At 35.8% G+C, this 16,318-nt stretch overlaps 1 protein-coding gene across 1 annotated transcript in view; it reads right to left on the reverse strand.

The window, feature by feature from the left end:
• The window catches only part of RIC8B (RIC8 guanine nucleotide exchange factor B), a 151,249-nt gene that overhangs the window by 23,432 nt on the left and 111,499 nt on the right, over positions 1-16,318 (reverse strand). Inside the window, 2 exon segments of the mRNA XM_037846579.1 lie at positions 2,930-3,074; positions 11,813-11,957. Of these exon segments, the coding sequence (XP_037702507.1) occupies positions 2,930-3,074; positions 11,813-11,957 (290 nt within the window).

Below are 16,318 nucleotides of genomic sequence, written 5' to 3' on the forward strand. Positions count from 1 at the left end.
TGCCCCTTCATAATGCAGCCCTTTAAAGACACCTTTTTAGATGCATGGGCTCCTGTGAACCCTCCCTGAAAGGCACTGATCTAAAATAAGTCAAATGTCATTAGACACACATCTTCCAATTAATGTCTGCAATAATGTACAAATCATATCAATCAGTTATAGTATACCACACAGTCAAGTGGCCTCTGTGCTCAAAGGTGTAAAAGAAATAGGTATAAAAGTTAGAACTTAGGAATATGGTTTCCCTTTGGTACAGCATCAACATGTTATCTGAAAATTGTTAAGACACCTGGCTAGACAATACCAAAAACCTGTGTGGCATGTAACTTAACTCTATGAGTGTATTTTGTCTAAGTGCACTAATTGCAGAAAGCCATTTCCAGTCCATTAAATACATTTATTTTGACACAAAAAGGATTGTTGTGATATTAACTGTCTCCCGTAGCCTGCATGTAAGCGCCGTACAATTCTTGGTTTCAGATTCCACCAAAGGATTACAGGTTACCTTGGTGCATTAATCAAAATCCACTTACATTTTGGACAATGGGACGAAGGCCAACTAGATGAAGGGTAATTTCTCTGTCTCTGCCAAGACTAGCAACTGTTGTGAATAAATGCATCGTAAGAAAATCAGACTGCGATCTTGGGAAGTCTCACTGATGAAGGGTAATCAAGGGTAGAGGAATAAGCAATCCTTTCAGATGCTGACTTTGTAAGCTTGGCTAGGTTGGTAAAATTCTGGGGTGCTAGAAAAATTTTCATAACAATTTTTAGGGAAAAGATTCTTTGAACTTATGGATCATTCCTTAGAGTACAAAGTGTCATTAGTACTTTGTTCACCACTACTTTCATGGGGACCATTTGAAGAAGTGTTTGAAAATACCTCACCATACTTTTTCACCCTAAAAAGGGAAGATTTTGATAAAAATAGATGCAAATCTACCTAAAAGGGAGAGATGTGACTATATTTGAGACACATATATTTATACTTGTAATGAGCAATGTTTAAGAAACACAATTTAACAAAATTTCACAATAGTGACTATTTTGACCACACTAACATACCAATATTATAAACAAGAATAAACCTGGTCCAGAGGCTGAAGTAGATTCCAACCAGTTATGTAAGGCCTTAGGTTTAGAATCTTCCTATGACACAGAGCCAAGACAATAACAATCTCAAACATCATGGTCCTTGATTTAAATAAAAGGTGTTTTCCTGAAATCTAATACTTCCATAATGTAACAATGCCATTTCCTATACTAATGGTAGAGACCCAGTGTTCTCTGAGCTTCTTTTTGTTCCAGTAAAGTTCTGGTGCTTGCTAGATATATGATTATTACAATAAAGTCACCTACCAAACAAAATCAACAGTTCACATTGAGATGAAATAATATCAACCATAAGTACTCAGAAGTAGTCTGTGTCTATATACCGTCAGACACAATGAATTCCCAATGTAATTTCAACCTTCATTTAAAAATAAGAAACTTCTCAAGTAGTATATTTTGTTTCAAATGAACAGATATACAACATTAAATTGATATGGAAATGTATGGAATGGAAAAATCAAGAGCTAGCAAGACTACCTTAGAATGATGTCTTCTATAACTAGGGAAAGAATGAAGTATGACTCCTCTATGTTAGCTTCACAGAGATGCCCAACTTATAAAATCTAAATGGTGGCAGTCTTAAGAACTTATTGCTTAAAGTCAGTGCTAGCTTTTTTTCCAAAAGCCTTTTTTTCTAAGACACACTCTACAAGATCCTGATGTCACTGGGGATGTTAAAAGTAACACTGACCTACTCAGACACTCAAACCTGATTTGTCAAGAAACAGGCCATGTACATCCTGCCAGAGTAGGGACTGATCTTTTACCTCTGACAACACATTACTTTTATGACAAAACACAAAATCTCAACTTTTTTTTTTAAAGGACCTAATTTTGCAGGTAATAATTTTCTATCCTTGGTCACCTACTACTTGATCCATATCATGCTCTAGAACAATGTTTGTAGAAAACATGGCATGTCAACATCACTGATATTATCAAAAGAAGGGAAAACCTTTTTTTTTTTTAAAAACAAACAAACAAACAAACAAAAAAACATTCATTAGGCCAAAAATAAAACCCAGAAAAAACTGAGTTCAAAAACTTCTAATAAGTGGAAGCTAAGAAATTTACCTGAGGTAGGAACTGGAGGGAAGGGCAATGAAAAGGATGGAGAAAGAACAGAAGGAAGGAGAGGTGGTTTGCTTGTCTTGGGATAAAAGAATAATTAGTGTCTTTAGTTTGTATGCACTGACTCAGACAAGACTTGATAAGTCTGGTTTGCCTACTCAGGGCACTAATACATCTGTCAAAAAATAATTCCCTAAGAGTTTGATTCAAATTCTATGAGGGGCCAGACTTCTTTCCTTTTGCTAGTAATGTGCCTTGCTGTCATAATTTTATTGTCCCTAAGGGCTTTTATGCAAGAGGGAAGACCAGAATATATGTTATCTACATTTAGATTTCAGAGAAAGACTGAAGCATCAAATAACCAACCTAAATACTTGGTCTTGGTTTTATACCTTATACAATCTCAACCTAGGGAAAGGAAAGCAAATAGTAAGCAGTAATACTATTTAAGTATATGACAGGAGACATCTAAACACCAGCTCTACTGGTACTTGGGAGAGGATAATGAAGATGTTGAAAATATGCAGTAGAACATTTCTTGCAATTTTAACCCTCCTCAACCACTTAAAGTCACTTTCTAAGGCACTAGCTATAAGCTGCTCCAAAAAAAATCTATTAAAGGGAAAGCCTCCAAATGCACAAGAGAAAAGAAACACTTGGAAAATGAAAGACAAAGGAAGTGAAAAGCAAATAACCAACTCAAAGGCACAAGCATAGTTAGGTGAAAAGAAACTTGATACTATACTTTGGTTTTGCATTTTTGTATTCTTCAGTGTCTGTGTCCTCATCCTCTGAGTACCAATTATCTCCTCTTCCTCCAGTCAAGAGGCCCCTGGCCGCCAACAGTCCTGCAGCATTCCCATAGCCAGTGTATTTCAGCAGGCTATCCACTGCAAAAACAGAATAGGTTTTTAGATAGGAATCCTCAGGTGCTCACCATCATCACCGACTAGTCACCAACACAGGGAGGTTGGAAATATGCCACGGCAGTAAATCTTAAAATTAAGAGGTATTAAAATAGTGGTGGTGACAAATTCTCAGAGATGCTCTGAGGACCAAGAGCTTTTTTTCAGGTTTTGAACACAGTTTGGGGCAGAAGTGGGGCCTCTGTGACCGCTGGGCCATTTGTAAGGGTGGTGATTTAAGTTTCTGATCTCAAGTCTTATTTCTTTTTCCAGTTTTAAAGAAATGATCATAAGAAATGGGAGCTAGGGAAGGTCAGATTGGGATTTTGCCAATATGGCATATAATATAAATTTTTTCTTATAGCCTTTATAGGAACTGGAGGAAAAAAGTATGAGAAACAAGGAAACTTCAGGATAGACTTGCTGTTTTTTGTTTTGTTTTTTTAAGTCACCAAAATATGTAAGCACATGAGGCCCACTGAGAAGATAGGCCCAGGAATTATACTGGCTGGATTTCAATCATGGCTCTATCTTCTAGCCAGCTGACTTGGGCAAGTTATTTTGCAGCTCTGTGCCACAGTTTTTTAATCTGTAAAAGTGGAATTGTAACAATCTCTACCTCACAAGTGAATACATGCAAAGTGCTTAGAAAAGTTTCTGACACAATGTACACTCATTTTTTTTTCCTGCTAATACTGGGTAAAGTGTTCATTTTAGATTTTCTTTATCTTAGTCAACCAAAACAAACAAACAAACAAACAAGATACCACCAACACCAAAAAAGACCCAATGAAGCATTTGGTGCTGGACCTTTGTAAGTATTAACTTGCCATCAGTGTAATGAGATATCTCTAAGATAAGCAGACACACAAAATTTCTGCAGGGGAACCCTGTACTATAGGAACTTTTTGTGTGTGCATGGTGATTTCTGAGGTCCTTTAAAAAAGGTGCTAAATAACCATTAGCAGTTTAATTTAGGAGTACTTCCTTATCTTCAGGTACAATTTCAAGAGGAACAATAGAATCTTCAATCAAAAGATAGAAACTGGCAAAATTTACTTAAGACCTTCCATAGAATCTTGACAAATGTCATCCTGAATATACCTGCAGGAAGCCAATGTAACACAGTGTCTTATCTCTATATAAAGCCATAGAAAATCTACGTCTGAAATACTACCGTAATTCGGATCACTGACCTCAAATAAAAAAAAAAAAAAGGATACACAAAACAAAGCTGTAGAAAAATGATTTTGCGCTCCTGAAAGAGGGATGGGTATGGAAACAGGGGGGTAAAGAAAGGTGATACACATGGTCAGAGTAAGAATCATGATCGGATGAGTATCTCAGGATACAGGTGGTTGTTAAATTTCCAAATACATGAACTGGAGGGTATGGCCCTTGACACTGAAAATAGGTAGAGACAAAAGGAAGTCCTGCTTTCAAAGAATATAGCAAACAGGTGAAATTTGTGCAAAAGAAACATAGTTTATAATATAAGTAGATTAAATGAGGTGCAGACTAGTGGTTTTCAACCATTTTCTACCCTAAAATCCAATAGTAACTGTGGTCTCTCTGGTAAGAATTCCCAGTGGGTGCTTGATAGGATCGTATTAGAATTTAATGAGGGATGATAGTCATTTGAAAAGTCCTCAGAATTAATCTGATATGTTCATTCATATCAGTGCCTCCCCAAGATGGAGCGGTTCAGAGAAACTAATGAATCCTTAATAGATTATTAGGGAATAAGGGAATGTTCAGTGTATACAGATATTCTTAATATTCATGGAGGTCAGATACAAGCTTAATGACAGAGTCAGATACAGGTTCACTGATGCTGAAGGAACATAGATGTCAATCCACATGGTACTGATATGCTTATAGTACGCATTTTTGATAAGGCTTATTTTAATAAATAAGGATGGTTAGCAGTTCCAGGAAAGCAATATTCACCAAAACTGTGAAAGTCTAAATTGAGATGATACGAATAAATGGTTTAAATAAATATAGTTAAAAGCAAAGTAACAATTAAAAAAGACATAAAATGTTAATAACCACCTAGAATGGCTATAGTATTAAAACAGTTTAAGAATGCAGAAGTTACGAAAGGCCAAAATAGATTAAACAGAAGTAAACAGAATACTAAACAATCTGCTTCCTGTTGTAGAAAATCCTTCTGGAACTACTTAATAGTAAAAATCCTGGGTAATTTTATGAAAATAATGTTTACAGCTCATTCAGTGGAACAAACCTTATGTGCCAACTCTGTAACAGATAGTGGGATTACAAAGATAATTTAAGACACAACTTGCCTTCAAAACAGACAGTCAATAGTTTAAAAGTCAAATGAGCTTTTGTTAATAGGATAAAATATCTAAAAATGGGGGGTAGGGGAGGCAAGACAAATGGAATACAAAATCCTCACAGTGAGAGGCTTTTTTTTTTTTTTTTGGTGACGTTCTGCTTGACGTTATTTGGTAGAGCATTTCTAGCTACTTTTACAGTCCATCTTCAAACACACTGTATAATATCCTATTTGATACTGGGAAAGTAGTAAAAGCAAAACTGACTGAACTTGGATGTTCAGGTGAGCTGCTAAGGCAAAGAAGATTTTCTGGGCAGCTCTTAAAAAAAAGAAACATACAAATACATATTTTTTGTCATAGTAATCATCTCTGCAATCATGTGAAACAGCTGCAGAAATGAAACAAATCAGCCTTTAGTTGAAAAGTTGGAAGAAATATTTCACTATTAGCATGCCAGGGGGCACTGTGAACAGACAAAAGCAACCACAGCAGTGCCACACAAAATTAAAACTACATTGGTAGTCATCATATAATTGCTTATGTAAGTGTAGGTTTTTAACCATATTCTACCATGAAAGCAAAAAGAATTTGCTCCTTTACCAAGGAGAAAGAACGGCAGAGACAGATTCTACCCAGAGATGATTCCTCCTCCTCCTCTGTGTACATTCTTTTCCTTCTAGTCAAATACTGCAATGTTTAGAAGTTCTATACTAGTATCTTCCCAACTGGTCTTCCTATTTGCATTCTCACACTCCTCCATTCCTTGCTCCACACAAATGCCTGAGATATCTTTGTAGAGCAAATATATGACGGTATCACCTTCCTGGATAAAACCTCTAATGTCTCCCCTAAAGGCCAGAGTTCAAATTCCAAAAGCCCAAAAGGGCTCTTCATTTTCGGGCCTTTGCCTTCTTTTTTAACCTTATCTCCTACTCCTGTACATTGCGGATTCCTCACACCTTGAACTAGTAATTCTTTCCTGTACATACCAAGACTATTTCCCCATTTCTCTGTCCTCTTCTATAAAGCCTTCTCTCTGACCTCTGACCATGCTTCCCCAACCCCACTCCAAGTCACCCCCTTTCAGGCTGCCATAGTTCCCAGCACATTCCTCCTCTATGGCACTTACTCGAGTGTACTGAAATTACTCCATTACATGAAGAACTACTCAAGACAGTGTATTCACCAGAAAAGTCATTGAGAGCACAACAATCTGTTCTTTCATTAAACATCTACGGGGTACCTACTATTTGTAAGGTGTGTTGTTATACACTAGGGATCCAAAGATGAGTCTAAAACTATCTCCAACCTAAAGAAACTCAGTGTCTAGAATACAAGTTTGGCAAATAAAGAATTACAACACAGCAAATGTCAAAAATATTAAAAACCAAGGTAAGAAAGATTGGAACAAAGGAAAGAATGATTAAATGCCTGAGATGGTCAGAGAAGTCTTCACAGAGATGATGCTTAAGCTGGTCTTCAATTACAAGTAAAGCTCACCATCCTAACAAAGATGGTGAGGGGTATTTCATTCAAAAGCAACAGCTGCCAGGCCATGGAGATATGTCAAGGAACAGTGCTGCATCATTATGCAAGAATAAGAAATTTAGGATGGTTAAGCAGGAAGTGTATGGAAGATTTAGAATAGGCTACATAGGTAGGCCATGGAGGTCAAATTTAGATTTTACCATGCAGGTGACGGAGGCATCAGCCATTTACATGGGGGAATGACAACATTATATTTGTGTTTTAGAATAATCCCTTTGTTAGCCATGTGGAAAAAAGACTGAATAAAATCTGATTTAAAAATCAGAGAGCTCTGACTATTTTAACAGTTTATTAATCATTTGGTAAGCTATTTTAACATTTTAGGAAAATAGTTTTAAGGGCCTGTACTAAGGTAGTAGTGGTGGGAATAGATTGGAGGTGATTAAAAAAAAAGGATATTTAGGAGGTAAATCTGTATGACTAGGTGATTATTGGATCTACAGGTAAAGAAGGAATCTAGGATAACTCCAAGGTTTCCGGCTTTAGCAACTAAATAGAAAAGGAGAGGTAGGGGAATGGAAATAAGGAATTCAACCTTAGGTATGAGTTCAAGGAACATGTGAGAAACTCAGGTGGAGATGGTCAGTAAGCAGGTGGATATACATGACTATATGTGTGTGTGTGTATGTGTATGTATGTGTATACATATATGTATGTATATACATACAAACTTCCTGAGAAAAGAGTTCAGGAGAAAGGTTGAGGCTGGAGATACACAGATTTGGGTATCACCAGCAAAATAGGCTGAAGCAGAAGCCAAGGGAAAAGATGAGATCACTCACGGAGAAACATAAAGTGAGAATGTGGGTCAACTTCTATGAGAGATGTGGTAAGAAAAAGACTAGAATATATCCACTGCTTTTGAAAATCAGGTAATTTTTGACCTACTTGAGAACATTTTCAATGGAATCTGGAAGGCAGGTAACGGTAGTGAAAAAACGTGACTTGCAATAAGTCGAAGACTGAATGAGAAGTAAGGATACTGTAAAGAAAAACAGATTAGTCTTTCAAGATGCTAAGATGTGAAGGTAGGTTAAGAAAATACACAGGGAGAGTTAAAAGAACAAAAGAATAGAGGGTAACAACTGATGGAGCAGAGCTTCTGAGAAGACAGCAAGAGAGGATCCCTAGAAAAGGGAGAAGACTTTTTAGCTCCAAGCTAAGAAGATACCTATTTCTCTGAGACTGAAATGAAGGAGCCTAAAGTAAGTTTTAGGTGTGAAGCTATATACTAAGGGAGTTCAAACCTTATTTATCACTGCAATTCAGTCTCGACCACAATGTCTAGCACATACTGGGAACTAATGAATGTATTAAAAGGGGGAAAAAACCCCCCAAAGAGGCAGAGGATTATTTCACAAGTCATTTTCTTTTGATTAAACTATTTAAGGCCCATCTTTAGGTCCCCTGTACAAAGTACACAGTTTGCAGGGCAGGTAATAAAGTTTAGTTATGCCAGGGCTCAACAGAACAAGTTGGTGGCATGAACATGGGTTAACCTATGCCATTATTAGTCAGAGATACAGTTTGGCCTGGCACAGATGGGTATTTAAGTCACTTGGACGGTTCTTTCTGTACTAGTCTACCATAAAATTTTTTCCTTTGTATTTCACACCATTTCAATTTCCATTCTTCTAGTCTCTGTGTTCCTAACACATTCTGACTGTCACCTGCAGACTCTACTTGGAGGTCTGACCTCTGAGCCTTAATCTGCTCCCTTTGCTTTCAAACTTGGCTTTGCACATTCTTAAAAGGAAAGTTCAGTCTTCTTGACCAAAAGGGGGATGCGAAATGAAACGAAATAAAGCTTCAGTGGCTGAAGAGATTTCAAATGGAGTCGAGAGGTCACCCTGGTTGACATTCTTATGCACTATATAGATAACACTTTTTAGGTTTTAATGTATTGGAATAGTTAGAAGTAAATACCTGAAACTATCAAACTCCAACCCAGTAGCCTTGACTCTTGAAGACAATTGTATAACAATGTAGATTACAAGGGGTGAGAGTGTGATTGTGAAAACTCTGTGGATCGCACTCCCTTTATCCACTGTATGGAAGGATGAGTAGAAAAATGGGGACAAAAACTACATGAAAAATAGGGTGGAGGGGGGAATGATTTGGGCATTCTTTTTTATTTTTTACTCTTATTCTGATTCTTTCTGGTGTAAGGAAAATGTTCAAAAACAGATTGGGGTGATGAAAGCACAACTATATGATGGTACTGTGAACAGTTGATTGTATACCATGGATGACTGTATGGTATATGAATATATCACAATAAAACAGAATTAAAAAAAAATCTATGATGGACCAATGATAAAATTAAAAAAAAACAACAACAAAATATTTAAATTAAAAAAAAAAAAAAAAAGGAAAGTTCAGCTACTCTGGTAAATTATTTGAAATTTATTTCATTTTCATATAGAGTGTATCTCCAAAATCCAACATTTAGATTCTGAGCCACTAAAAGAGGTTGCAATCTGATGACCTGTGAGTTGAATGTCATTACAGACATGTTTTAGGGTTTTTTTTTTTTTTTTTTGGCCAGAAGATTTTTAATTTGAATTAGTTGACAATACTTAGAAATTGGGAGATTTTAGTAAAAATCCAGATTTCTGGCTTCTTTGGAAAAACCTGGAAGATCTGATGACACCACATGTTCTGATAAGGCCCATATTCCTTATGATGACTATCAGTTGGAGCTAAATAGCAGCTATGTCCTCTTTCCAGTCTCTCACACTCCCCTTGACCCCCACCCCAACCCAGTATCTCCCCAACAGTGAGCTAAGTGTCAGTTCTCACTTATCATCTTATGTCCAGTCCACTTGACTTATTTTTATTACCAGCCTGGCTGCTATGGGCATTTGTGTTTGTGACCCTTACATAAGAAAGTAAATAAGATTGTTTAACTTGTATATCTCTATTTTCCCAGGGTGTAGCTCAAAAAGTATTTGTTGAATGAATTTTTATTCCAGAAGAATAAACCTACTAAATTTAAAATCAAATTGGAGGGAAAGTAGATGATTATATACAGAATTCTCAAAGATCAAATAAAAAAAATTACAATTTTGCTTATGTGAGTTGGCTTTGGACTCAAAGTTAGGATTATGAAATCTCAAGTACTGGATCCAAGGGGGAACAAAACTAACCATTTCAAATGAAAAATAACTAACCAAATTCATTTATAAGTGCATATACCATATTTTCTAGGACACTCACTTACTCATTAGCAAGGTAATTATATTTGTATATGTAATTATAGAATAAATAGTCTTCATTTTTCACTTTTTAAAAACTTACACAAGAAATATGTTTATTGTAGAAAAATTATAAAATACAAAGAAGTTAAAAACAAAACAAAAGAAAAACACAAGTAATCCTACTGCTTAGAGGTAACCACTCATAACATTTTGGAATATAGTTTTACAAACCTTTTTTCAATGCATAGATTTGTGGGTTTAGATCATATTTATATATACACATAATCGCTTTTAAAAACAGCTAATGTCTGACAGAACAATCAATTCAATTCAGCCAGTATTTAAAAATAACTTACTACATACAAGGTACTATACCAACAACTTAATTCCAAGATGTTGCTAAAGCAATCTCTTCTCAAAACCACAAAATAACTGAATTTTTTAAAAAATGCTAAAAATACAATATGGCAGAATGAAAACAAGAGAGGACTCAAATTCTGGGTCCTCCCCTAAGCAACTGTCTGACCTTAGATAAGTTACTAAAAGGCTCTCAAGTACAAGGCTGCATCATACATGAAACTGAAATAACAGTAATATTTATTTTAGAGGGTCCTTATGAGAATTAAATGAGATTATGCATGCAATGTCAGGCACATGATACTTTTCAATAAATAACAGCCATGTTTATTATGCCATTACTATAATGGTCAAATTAACAGCCATGTTTATTATCACCATTACTATAGTGGTCAAATTATGTTGCTAATATAACATTGTAAAAGGAAATGAACTGGTTGAATCTAATAGTCAGGAGTGAAGCTTAATGAATTAAACCGATTTAATATTTTGGGAGAAGCAAGTGGACTTTTCCATCTTCAAATTACCTATCTTGCAAAACTGCATACTTTTTAGAAGGTGATATACAAAATCTTCTTAGATGGTACTATCAAGTACATTTATAAAATAGGAGATGAAAAAAGAAATAGGTGAGCAGAACATCTGAATAACTTAGTCTAAGTTCCTTGTTTGGAGAACTTGCTTTTTGCAGAGCAAAGAATCCATACAATTTTAAGAAATACCTTTTAATTGTAGAGCTCTCAGAAGACACACATTTTACATATACCTATAGCATGGTATTTATTACATTGTAATATAGTTATTTATTAGAGTCTCTCTATCACTATCTTACCACTATCTCAAGGGTAATGGGTATATTTTATGTATTTTGTACTTCCAGTAATATTATGTAGCTCGCATTCAGTAACTATATATTGATTTAAGAACTTGATGAAGAAACTAATACTCCCATAGCTTTAATTCCAAGAGGAATTAAAGACACTAGGCTTCTGCTTGGTTATCAAAATATTAGCAGATTAAGAAGAGTTTTCAAAATGGCTCTGGGTCTTCACCCATCAAGATTAAGGATAGGGAAGATAAAGTTTGAATATGAGTGTGTTTGGAAGTGCATCTGTCTGCATGTCTCAATGAATTTAGAAACACTTTTATAGAAAATACTTTTAAACTATTAATTTTTATTATCTATTCATCCCCTCTACTAGAACAGATTGGAAGCTAAGGAAAAAGTGGAATGAGATGGCCATTACTAAGAAGAAAATTTCTCAAATTCCCCCGGGAAGATAAAAAAGCAGAGGGCAAAGAGAGTTTAACCTACCTCTCTCTTTGCAAAGGACAAAAAGGAATTCAGCAGCAATTTGCTTGACTCCAAGGTCAACATGTGTCATAAGGCGCACCAGCTTATTTCTCATAGTTGAGCCAACCTCAGGTCGATTTGTCACATCCCTCAAAGGTGGTAAAACCTGATAGCAAAAACATAAAAACCATTATCAATTAAGGATTCTAGAGTAAGTGAGGATGGTACCATGCAACTGGTCAGTCTTGTAATGTCTACTGGGCTCAGCGGAAAAAACATGTTTGTTTCCAAATAAAAGAAAAAATAAAACTAAAGAACAAAAACAACACAGACCTCAAATAATTTCATGCCTGTAATGAAGCTTTCTTTGAAGAGGAACACCTTTCACTATACCACCATGCTATAGTCATACCAGTTTCTCAGTTTTTACTCATCTCCACACCTGGAATACCTCTCCTTATCCCTATCAAAACCCTTTCTAAAGTCTGGGTCATGTTTCTCTTTCTTCCATGATTTTTACTTTCTTTGAATTCCTGCATTTTCAGTATTTACTAAAATAAATAAATAAATAAAAATCTGCACTTATGTTTTCTAGTTGTTTTATTTAATAAAAACAGCTATTAATTATTGAGCACTTCCTATGTGCTAGGCCCCGGAATAGATGGTTTAAAGATCTTGATCTATAATCCTTACAGTAACCCTGCAAAGTGGGTAACATCATCAGCATCTCTGCTGTATAGACTGATGGTCAGAGAGGTAATGTGACTTGTTGAAAGTCTATCTGTTCATTTGCTCACTCACTTACCCATTCACACACCTGGCATCTCTCTTTTGGTTTCCCCCAGTTTCACTAGTTCCTTAATTTCTGCCTGTTTTGCCAATTCTCTTTTCTCTTCCTGATTTCTAAATGTTGAAATATTCACAGAGGTAACGTTTCTTTACTATTTTCACTCACTCCATTGGTGATGTCTTCCAGTTTCATGACTTTATATAGTCTCTATATGCTGATGACCCCTAAATTATATCTCTGTCTTGATTTTTCCCCTGACCTCCAAACTCTAACAGACATCTCAAATTTAACACATCCCAAATGGGACTCTTGATGCTCCTCGTGTACTTTTTCCATCTAATAAAACAGCAGGTCCGATCTGCCAACTGCTTAGGACAAAAGCCTTGGAAATATCCCACATCTAGCCCATCAGGAAATTATGTTGGCTCTACGTTAGAAGTTAACACCCAGGACCCAATCACTTCTTACTACCTCCTCCAGTATTACCAAATCCAAGCTACCAATACCTCTCACCTGGCCTATTAGCCTCCTAACTTGTCTCTTCCAACCTGGTCCCTCTACATTTTGTTCTCTATATAGCAGTTAGGATGATCCTTTGAAAGTCAGATCATATCATTCCTCTTCTCAAAGCCCTCCAATTCCCAAGGCTTTTCATCTCAATCTTAGGAAAAGACAAGGTCCTAACAAATGCCTTACAAGGTTCCATGTAATCTGGCTCCCTGCTACATCTCTGACTTCATTTCTACTCTTCTCCTTCCTTAGGATGCTATAGCCACACAGGAATTCCTTAAACATTCTTTCTTGTTTTTCCACTTTCCTGCCTCAGGGCCTTTGCATTTGCCATGCCCTCTGCCCAGAAACTCTTTTCCTAGAAATTTGCATGGCTCCTTCCCATACTTCCTTCAAGTCTCTGCCCAAACGCCATTTATAAGAGATCTTTCCTGAGTACCCTATATAAATAATCTTTAACATTCTCTTTCTGCTTCCTTTACTCTGCTTTAATCTTCCTCATAGCACTTATTACTACCTGACATAGTGTATATTTACTTGTTAACTGTCTACCATTTTCCACAATAGTAAGTTCCACGGAGATAGGGAATTCTTTCTGTTTGTTTACTGCTCTTTTCCCAGTGTCAGCCATATTATACGTATTCAATAAATATTTGATGATTGAAGAAAGAAAGAAAAACAATTCAAGTAACATTTATTAAATGCCTTCTGTAAGCTAGGCACTATGCTAGGAAATGGAGATAGGCATAAAGTCAAATAAAAATCTACTGCACAGCTACTATATGCCACATCCTTTATGTATATATTATTTATTAAGTCACTCAACTGACTTTCTTCTTTCCCTCTCTCTTGTTCTATACTGAGTGCCTACCATGTATCAGGAAGCATCGGAGGCACTGGAGATATATCTGTGAACAAAAGTGGAAACTAAATCTCTGAAAATTAAGTCATTTACCAAAAATATTTATGGAATCATATTTCAGTATCTCCAACAGGACAGAGCATAATACTAGGCCAAAGTAATCACACCATATATTCTTATTATTCGACTGAGCCAACCATACTGAGTTTCTCTCACCCATTTCTAAAAGAATGAGACATGTAACAGCTGATTTCAAGCAATATGTGCCTACAGCTCCAGAATACAGATTCTATCAACAAAGGTTATCATACAAATATTTTATCTATTTTTTGTTCCTTAAAACAAGTTCTTTGCAACCCACTAGCCTTGATTCTTGAAGACAAGTGTATACCTATATAGCTTATATGGTGTGACCTTGTGATTGTGAAAACCTTGTGGCTCGTACTCCCTTTATCCAGTGTAAGGACAGATGAGTAGAAAAATGGAGACAAAAAAGAAAATGAATAATGGGGGGAGGGGAAGGGTTGTTTGGGTGTTCTTTACTTTTATTTTTATTTTTTTTGGAATAATGAAAATTTTCAAAAATTGTAATAAATGCACAACTATATGATGTTACTGTGAATAACTGATCATATACTTTGGATGATTGTATGGTATGTGACCATATTTCAATAAAATTGCAAGAAAAAACAAACAAACAAAAAAACAAGTTATTTACAGAATTTTGTTGTCATCATTGTTATATACCACCCCCAAACACACCACATATACATGGTCCCTTTCCATTTCTCCCCAAATACTATCCTCCAACTTTTTTCTTTTCTATGAAAAATCTTGTCTAGCTCCTCTGTCAAAGTCACTAAACACTCATCTCTTCTATAAGCCTCTCCAGACTAACACAACCTGGGTCAGAAATTTCTACCATCTATTCTCCTTTCTACATGCCCAAATACAGAAACTCAAGACCAATTTCCTTTTGGTATGTGTGACTTAGATTTAATCAGGGATTTTTGACAGGGCATAATATGACTAATTAACCATGGTTCCATCTATACTAATATCAAAGCTAATCATCTGCTACTTTAAATTCTGCCTTTCAACACAGTCCACAGTATACCCTCTTCAGAAGGAAAGCTGATTTCTGTACTGTGACTTTTATCTTGAATAATCTTCTTACCTGTCACGTATCATCATCTCCTTACTATACTGTAGTGTTTCTTGAGGACAAACAGTGGGTGTCATAATCTTTTCTATCTACACAATATGTGGCCTAATGTCTTCACATAAAGAAGTTGTTTAACAAATAGGTTTTTTGGCTGTCTTGGTTAGAGATAGCAAAATCTAAATAGTTTAGTTGATTCCTTACGTAAAAAAAAGCAAAATACAGAAAACTTGCAGTATTTTCATTTATTATTCTTCATCAAGTCCTCCTAGTCAAGGTAGAATGTCATAAAATAATCAAACTTGGAAATGGTCTTAATTCATTACTTAATCTATTTGGCTTAAGTGATTATTCATCCTTCTATGGTATTTCTCTCTTGTCCCAAAAGATTATAAATTCCTCAAAGATAAGAGTCCCTACTTTCTAATCCTTCCTAATCAGTAATATTTATTAGTGCTCTACACATAGTAAGGTGCTTACTAAATCTTGACCATAAACATAGAAGGGAAAAATGAGCCTGATTCAAATTTCAGGGAAATTCTAAATGGAGATTAATTAACAATGGGGTAAATGGTGCTATCATGTATTGAAATGTGGAAAGATGGGGAAGAAACAGGTTGGGGGATGGGAAATCAAGAGATTAGTTTGGGATACGTTATAAGATACCTACTAGACATTCAACAGAAGTTAGTTGTATAATGTCTATAGCTTCAAAGGGAACAGGTCAGGGCTGGAGATATAAGCTTGGGAGACATCAGCATTTAGATGGTTTTTTAAAACATGAAAGCTGAATGAGATCACCAAGTGAGTGGAGAGGGAGACAAAAACTGAGTATTGAGCTTTGGGACACTCAAACATTCAGGGTTGGGAAGAAGAGGACAATCCAGCAAACCAAGTGAAAAATTATTTCAAGAAGGAGGGAATACAAAACAACATCAAAATGCTATTGGGGAATTTAAAAAAAACAAACAAACTTGAGAGCTGACTATTAAATTTGGCAATACTAGGCTGGTGACCTTGATAATCCACCCTTGCAGGGGGGTGAAAAGCATGAAGCCTAATTACAGAGGGTTCAAGAAAGAATCAAAGATGAAGGAAAAGGAAAGAGAAGGTGAATATAGAAAACTCTTCTAAGGAACATTGCATAAAGGAACAAGAAAATGGGGAGGCAGCTTGGGAGATGGGGTTAAGGGAAGGTTTTTT

Source organism: Choloepus didactylus, chromosome 8 (assembly GCF_015220235.1).
Source record: "Choloepus didactylus isolate mChoDid1 chromosome 8, mChoDid1.pri, whole genome shotgun sequence".
Lineage (NCBI taxonomy): Eukaryota > Metazoa > Chordata > Mammalia > Pilosa > Megalonychidae > Choloepus > Choloepus didactylus.